General features: G+C 36.2%; 1 protein-coding gene, 1 non-coding gene and 1 pseudogene across 2 annotated transcripts; 1 reads left to right on the forward strand and 2 right to left on the reverse strand.

Moving 5' to 3' along the window:
• Nucleotides 1-1,201: 1,201 nt before the first annotated feature.
• Nucleotides 1,202-2,653, reverse strand: LOC123202225 (annotated as a pseudogene).
• Nucleotides 2,654-3,591: 938 nt separating this feature from the next.
• Nucleotides 3,592-4,764, reverse strand: LOC123201513 (putative DEAD-box ATP-dependent RNA helicase 33). The gene is made up of 2 exons (XM_044617048.1): nucleotides 3,957-4,764; nucleotides 3,592-3,771 (listed from the first exon to the last, which is right to left on the reverse strand). The coding sequence occupies exon 1, from the start codon at nucleotides 4,679-4,681 to the stop codon at nucleotides 3,971-3,973; it is 711 nt and encodes a 236-aa protein (XP_044472983.1). The 5' UTR covers nucleotides 4,682-4,764; the 3' UTR covers nucleotides 3,592-3,771; nucleotides 3,957-3,970.
• Nucleotides 4,765-4,834: 70 nt separating this feature from the next.
• Nucleotides 4,835-4,905, forward strand: TRNAG-GCC. The gene has a single exon. It is a non-coding gene; the product is annotated as a tRNA-Gly (tRNA).
• Nucleotides 4,906-8,149: the final 3,244 nt, after the last annotated feature.

Genomic DNA, 8,149 nt, shown 5'->3' on the forward strand with positions numbered 1-8,149 from the left:
TGAGCTGAGACAAGAGGGAATTCACTATGATGTTTTTGAGTTTATGAATTGTGTGCTTTCGATTTATACATATTTATTTATGGATATTTTGTTAATTTATTATACCTTTTGCACCCTACTTAGAAGCATGTTATTTTATGTTCTTTTTCATATTTGTTATTTATAAAAAATGTTTAGTTCCGATGCAATTTGAGTTAAATGAGCTAACACTTGCTCTTCCTATACATATTTTTTTCAAAGAGTATTTATCTAAATACGAGTGTTACATATTTTGTATCAAGGAACGGATTTGATATCCAAAAGTGTCAAAAAAAAATTTTCAGTAAATGTGTGTGTGTAAGTTAAAGTGATCACTCTCGCATGTCTATTATTATAAGGTACCTGTTTTTAAAATTAAGTTTTAAGCTAATGTTTTGTGGGTTTATACGATGAGATGATCTAGGAGTACCTCAATTTGGAAGGACTAAACACTACTAAGATTAAAAAAAACATAATACATGAGGTTTTACACGAGAACCAAGGTGGTGTTTCAAAGAGAACTAGAAAACTGGTAGGTGCATGGTGAACATGTGTGCATCCAGAGGATACAAGGGAGAGAGATATTGCACCAACAACCAACAAGGTTACAACCAACGTATGGACTGCTAAGCAAACACTAACCCTCAAATTTTAAAGGTTTGAGTGATTTGTTTTTTTTTTTTTTTCCACTCTCACCCCTTTCTTGAGGGCCTACCAAATTTTAATTGTCATTCTCACTTTCAACGACTTATCTTTTGTGTTGATTCGACTTCTACATCCACTCCTGATATCGATTTCTTCATCTTTGATTCATTTATAAACTAATATCATTGTTTCCAAGTGTATGTTGTTTTGCAAACAAATATTGAGAATAAAAATGTCTCATCCTTGTTTAAGCTTGTTCATTTTAGTCTTTATCATTGTTTCAACTTCAAGGGAGGGATAATTGTAACTCTCTCTCAGCTGTGAGCTCTAAACAATTTTGAAATTCTGCTGTCAGTTCACTGAATTTTCCAAGTTGCAGATAGTATTTATTTCAGATACTGGGAAACACTATTTGCTTGATAGATTTATTCTGATAATTTTATTTAAGTAGGTAACCTACAATGGCAAGCACTTGAAGCATTATTTGTGTCTACAACCTTAAATTCCACTTGAATTGAACACTAGATTACTTGAACCATCAAACCACTGCCACAGACCCATCACCTTCATAGCAACCAGCCTCAAGCCCACTTCTCTTAACGTTTTTGTATGAATATCGTTTAGCCAAGAACACATAGAAGACCAAGTTCACTGTGTTTATTCCTGCTAATAGCCAGAAGAAATTGTCTATGCGGCTGCTGTTTAAATCTTTACCAAACCAACTTTTCCCAGTTTTCTCTGTAATCTGGTCAACAAGTGTTACAAAGAGACTACTAAGGAAGCTTCCAGCTCCCATGGCACTCAGAAAGAAGGCAATGTCTAAACTTCTCATGGAATCCGGAACTTGGTCATAGAAATGCTCTTGCAGACCTACCAAAGTAAACCCATCACCAACACCAATGATAACAAACTGGGAGGCCAACCAAAACACACTCATGGACATTGAACCTAATTTCAGATCTTTTCTACAGCAGCAAGTCTCTTTCTCTCAACCAAGACTGCAAGTACCATTGCAATAGTTGTGAAAAGTATACCAATTCCGATTCTCTGGAGAATTGTTATGCCTCGTTCGGTTCCTGTTGCCCTTCTTAATATGGGAACCAGGATTTTGTCATAAACAGTGACAGAGATTATCATTCCAATGGCAGCAAGAGCAAATATTGAGGCTGGGGGGATCATGAATCCATCACCGAACTTTCAATTCAGAGTGGCAGCTTGTTTGATGAAGAATGTGAAGGCTTGTGCCATACTAATTCCAAATGGTAAGGCAGCTAGCCAAATGGGGATCATATTAAGTACAAGCTTCAATTCCTCAACTTTGGTAATTGTTGCTAGTTTCCAGGGACTTTGCGTCTTAACTGAAGTTTTATTGTCTTCAATAATAGCAGCTTTCCCAAGAAACCTGAAAAGCATTAAAATAATGTGAAGTCATATTCTCAAATTTATAAGAATGTCATTTATGAGAATGAACCAATTAAAAACTTGCTTACTTGAGCTTGTCAGTGTGGCACAAAAGCCTTCCCTTAGCCTTTTGTGCTTTGGGAACCTCATAGAGGTGAGCAGGATTGGAAGGATGAGGCAAATTTCTTTTGGCAACAGTAGCTACAAGAACCTGCAACAACGGTGTCAAGATACTTCCAGTTGACATCCTATAGCGATAAAATGGCCTTCCGACAATGAAAATAAGTAACGAGATAGCCATAACTGCTGTAATGATAATATATTATGCACCCCAGTTCACATGGTCTTGCAAATATATAACAACAGTGACCCCAAGCAAATTTCCAGCACAGAGGCCAAAATTCCACCAACTGAAAAGGGCATTTTCTTCTTTCTTTCTTCAGTGTGATCCTCATCAAACTGGTCAGCTTCAAAGCTCTCCAAAGAGGGTTTGTGCCCTCCAGTTCCCAGAGACCAAGTATATTGAAATAAAAAAGATCACCACGTGAATCTTTCTAGGCTCAAGGCACACTTCTGCATCACAAACTTTAATGAAATGGCAATTTTCACTATCAATTTGAAAAGTTTATTTTTTTCACTTATCCATCAAAGTCAAAGTTTTGTTGTAACAGTCAAAGACAATTATTTTTTTTGTAAAATAATTAATAATTAAAATAATTTCTAAATACCAACCACTAAATCAGAGACACATGGTTTTATTTTCTCTTATTTTAATATTTGAAATTTGTTGGTTTTATGAGATTAAATGGATGATTTAGTGAGAACTTATACTTCCTTCCCTTATCACATTAAAAATAAATTTATTGATTCACTTTTTCTTATGCTGTTTTCTTTGTTTAAATGAGAATTTTCTCTTTTCCTTTTCTAATATAACTTCGAAGAAGTACATATATACAATTATGCTATTTTTCAGTCATATCACACTCAAGATGGTGTAATTTGATCGGAATTCACATTTTGGGGCGATTCTAACCAAATTGCACCAAAATCTCATTGCTAACCCGAGTGTCATCTCACACCATCGACTTCTCTTGCTTTTCACAACATATTCAATAGCATCACTCACCGTCGCTACTCACTTTTGCCTCATCACCAACAGCAATCGTTGCATTCATAGATCTAATTGGGTTTAATTTGGATTTTGATTCGAATTTGTTTGATATGAGATTTTGTTTGGGTTTGATTTGGATAAACTTGTGCCTCAACAGAGAAAGAGAACATCAGTTCCAGCAATTGAAAACTTTGCACATCTCTATCTAAGTGCTATCATACAGGCCGTCATCCAGAAAAGGATAAACGAAACAGAGGCTTGATTAGCCAGAGAGAGAAGTCCAGAGTTATCTATGCACCCTTCCTTAAATCGTCAAACTATCGGACGGTTTTTCAGTCCAATATGCAGCTGATGACCAAAAGCTACTTCAGAAAACTTGATCACTAGTTTGGGTAATTTAAAGGAAATTCTTCTAGTGGAGTAAATTGCTCCTATATCAACATGTTCAAATTTCCTTATGAAATACCAAGGTTTCAAAACAGTTTCAGAACAAAGCCAACAAGAATAGTTTCTTTTGCCAATGCAGAAGTAAACACAGTTTGCGGAAAGAAGGATACCGAGCTTGTCCAAACTGAAATCAAAATAAAATTTCCCCCCTGAAATCAACCATCATATGTTAGAGTCCTGCTAGTTTCTACATTTATATACAACTGAGAACTGTTAAGAACTTTCTAATTAATAGCAGCATTAGCTAATGAAAATCTGTGACATAAAAATCATAGTCCATTTACATCTTTGATATGCAACAAACAAATCCATTATCAAGATTGAAAAACATTACCAACAATTAGTAATTCAATCTCGTCTTGATGCAGAATTTTTTGCCATAATAACCCTCCTTTTCTTCCCTTTTCTCCTGAAATTTCTACCATTTCCACTAAAAATATTTCTGCTCGATACCTCCACAGATTCAGAATCAAGTTTATTCTCATCTTTTTTACTTTCTAACTGAGTACTCTCTGAAGCAATAAGACCGTACGGTTTCACACTATGAACAACTCCTTTGGGAAAAAACCTGGTAGATGGTAAGCCATCATCAGGAGTCTCAAACAACTGGGGTCCATCCATTGCGGTCCAGAGGTCAAACCCGCCGGGTTTCTGAAACCGGTCAGCCAAGACGTTGACTTGTTCATCGGCGGTGACCGAGAAAATCGTGGGGGCTTTTTCAACGGATTCCCAGGGCCGTTCGAGTTCCGAAACAGCGGCTTTGAGTTCAGCTCTTTTGCGCAATTCGTAGATTTGTCTCTCGCGGGACAGCCGGGCCCTAAGCAGCTGTTTGGCTTTCTTGGCTTGCATCCGTTTCCACTGCCACTTAGAGACCCCACCTGGGTATGTTCTGGGGCCGCCTCCCATTCGGATTATAGTCGATTTTTGGTAGGGGTGGTGGTGAAGGAAGAGGTTGGAGAGTTTAGCTTGGAGGAAAAGTGGGATTGGAGATGTTAATGTTTTTGAGAAGGAGAGGCTTTGAGAGCGAGATAGAGATAGGGTAGTGAGTGAAAGCGGCATTGGAAAGATTGAAGACAAGAGAATTTGCAGTGAAGTGATGGTGGAGCGGCGATTGTGGTTTGATTTTGCAGGAATCAATCAGGGTAAGGAAAACCAGCAAGGATCTTGTAAGAAAAGATGTCATAATCAAGTCTTCTTCCAATTGTACAGCAAGCACCAGTGGTCTAGTGGTAGAATAGTACCCTGCCACGGTACAGACCCGGGTTCGATTCCCGGCTGGTGCAGTGTTTTCGCATATTTACCTTTTGTTTATCAGCTATTTTTCTGCTTCGTCAGCATATTTACCTTTGTAATTTCTCAGTTTTTTGTTTGGGTAATGTCTTGTTTTATGTGCTAAAGAGTAACTTAAATGGTAAAAGTAATAATGATAGGAGGGAGAGGTGTCCTCCCACAAAAGATATCAATTTTTATTTTCAATCCGTTTTTATTACAGAAATAATAAAGATTCTCACATTTTTTCTGTGAGAAAAATCTTCTCCTCATCTTCTATTTGTAGAGAAAAATTCTCTTCTTATTCTTATCCTTGTGAGTTATATCTTTTAAAAACAATATAAATATACAAAATAACAAAATAAACTAATTTTCTATTTCAAATGTCACAGATAATATATATTAATCACCTTAATATGTATAGTAAAAATATAAATAAATTTAAAAAATACAAATACTTTAAGAATATAAGAATATGTTGATATTTTAAATAAGAATATATCAGGGTCAGGATGAAACTCTAAATTCAGATTGAAATTATTATTTTTAAGTAAAACTTGAAATATCTATTTATGGGTTTAATTCCGGGTTATATGAATTCATGAAAATGAACTACTTACAGATCTAAAGAGATGAACTTTTTTAATTATTTTTCAAAACTACTTACTGATCGAAAAAATGGTTGATGAAAATGAAGATACAAGTTTTCTGAATTCATGAAAAATGAACCAAATGGAATCCAGTCCAATAGTAAACTATACCCAACTAGGCCTTCCCTGCTCAACTGATACACGTGTGTGTCTCCCCGAACATGCTGCCCCACTGGTTTCGACTTTGACCATCAACAAATTTGAGCTGGCAAAGGAACCCCATTCACCCGTAAACAATTCTAATTCAATTTTGAATCAACAACCCAGTGCAATCAAATTTCCATAATGAGTTGACACAGCCCTTTTAATATACTAAGACTGTGCCATCGGCTCTTCACTCCAAGGTGTCCAAAACCTTCACTGTTCCCTTATACAAAGGCATCTACATTACTTTCTCCAGGTCTTCACTCCTCCTGTCTCATGTTTCCAGGACACTCTTCCGCAAATGTAGAGAAGAAACTCCCAGATAGTGCCAATTCCCATTGACCTTCACAAATGATATGCCTGTAATGATACTGACTTGAGTATCAAATGATACTTGCAGACATACATATATTTCTAATGAATCAGCAGTTTAATTTACAACATTCATTGTTAAGTACGCATGCATTTCCTTTTTTTGTTTTGTTTTTTTTGGGTAACCAAGGAATCTGTCTGAATTGGTTGGATGGATAAATCTTGACATTGGGTAAGTCGGAGTTTCATAAGTATGACAGAAACTCGAATTTAGCTCTTTTCACTCGAAGTTTTAGTATTTCACCAATTATACATGCATTTTCACTTCGACATTTAAGAACAATCACTCTGAGGTATCAGTCTATGGTTATCCAACAAACAAGCATCAGAAATTCAGTGTCAAGGGTAATTTACAGACAAGAAATTCCTCTTAGGATAGATGAATAAAAGGACAAGAGAAGGGGGAAATGATTTTGGTGTAAATCAAAGGGGAAGCATGTTTTCTTCTTGTTTTATTCTTGGATTATAATTCAATAATAAAAACTTTTATTCTAATGCACCCCAGACAGGAGCAAGGCAACCTCAAATTAACCAGCAAAATTGCCATGATTTGCCTGCATTTAAAGACAATAGTAGTAAAAATATGATTAACAATTGGCCCAAGGACTTATTCCCACCCAAAGTATCTTATTGTCTAAGTTTTCACCCTTTAACTTTGAAAATATCAAACACCCACCCATGGATGGTTAAAATTAACGGTTTTAGGGATAAAATCGTTATTTTATCTATAATATAAAAAATAATTTAAAATTTAATCTCATTCCCCCCCCCCCCCTCAAAACCTTAAAAACTACAAGTTCCCCCTAACTAAGTTTTAAAAAATGACATTTTCACCCTAGGGTTTAGTTTCCAAATCTCCGATGTCATCGCTGGGAACAAATATCTCCTGATGCCTCCTCTCCCTCCGGCGGCCAAGCTTCTCTGATTTGGAAGCTTAGACAACGTCGATTGACATAAGAAATAACTCTCAACTTCGTCGAAAAGATGAAACTGTTTGTCTTCCTCGACAAAGACGAGACTCTTCTGTTCATCAAGAAAAATGAAGATGAGATTCGATGAAGATGAGAGATCTCATTACGAAACATCGTCTCCTACTGGGTTTAGGACAATCGGTCGGAGGGGGAGATGGCGAGGGAGCAACCACTAGAGGAAGAGAAAGGAAATGCTACCAGAGATGGCTCCAGAGTTTGAAAATTAAACCCTAGGGGGGGATGCAGTTTTTCAAATTTGGTCTATGAGGGAAATTGTTGGTTTTTAGGGTTTAGGAAGGAAAAAGAAATAAATTTTAAGAGATTAGAGTTTCATTAACTTTAACCGCACATTAGAAGTCAAGACTATATAAAACTTACATTAGAAGTTCATGTTTTCTAATGTGATATCAAAGTCTTATATCTTATACTTAGGATCTTAACACATGTGAAGCTCTTTCTTGACCATCAGATAAGAGTATTAATCCCAGCAAGTAAAAGAAACTATTTACTGAGGGTTTGTGAATGATTTGTTAACTAGGACAATGCAAATTTGAGAAATATTTGGAACCCTGAATAAATTTTTTCTTAGAATATTTAGCAACTTCTCATCATCTTCTGGTTCTCATTGAGAAATTATGGGGACTGGGGAGTAGAGCCAGTGTTAAATTTATTAATTATTTTTCTTCTGTAACCTACTAAAATAATTGAATCCAAATGCATTACAGCTTACAAATAAACATATTAGGGATCTTGTTCTTGGTTTAGATCTTCGTTGTATTCTAATATTCTAATGATTCCAGTTGTGTCTTCTGCAATTTCCCCCATTCAACAGACAGCCCCATGAACCCCAAAATTATTATATTTATAATGAAATCCACCAGATGGAAATTTCCTTCAAACCCACACGATTGGAGGATCTCCTTTTTAATGCACAAATCTCCCTATATAAGCCCCCTCAGTCTTCTGCAACACACAAAAATTCAAAGAATGGCTCAAGTTTTTCTTCTTTTCTCCATCTTAGCCTGTGCTTTTCTTGGTCTAGCCATGGCGACTCAAAATCCACCGGCACAGAGTCCATTTTCAACAAGGAAACCTGGAAAGCACCCATCAGAGGCTGGTTT

The sequence above is a fragment of the Mangifera indica genome, chromosome 18 (assembly GCF_011075055.1).
Source record: "Mangifera indica cultivar Alphonso chromosome 18, CATAS_Mindica_2.1, whole genome shotgun sequence".
NCBI classification, from domain to species: Eukaryota; Viridiplantae; Streptophyta; class Magnoliopsida; order Sapindales; family Anacardiaceae; genus Mangifera; species Mangifera indica.

Coding starts and splice junctions, on each gene's coding strand:
- LOC123201513 (XM_044617048.1), bottom strand. CDS start 4,681: ATGCCGCTTTCACTCACTACCCTATCTCTATCTCGCTCTCAAAGCCTC.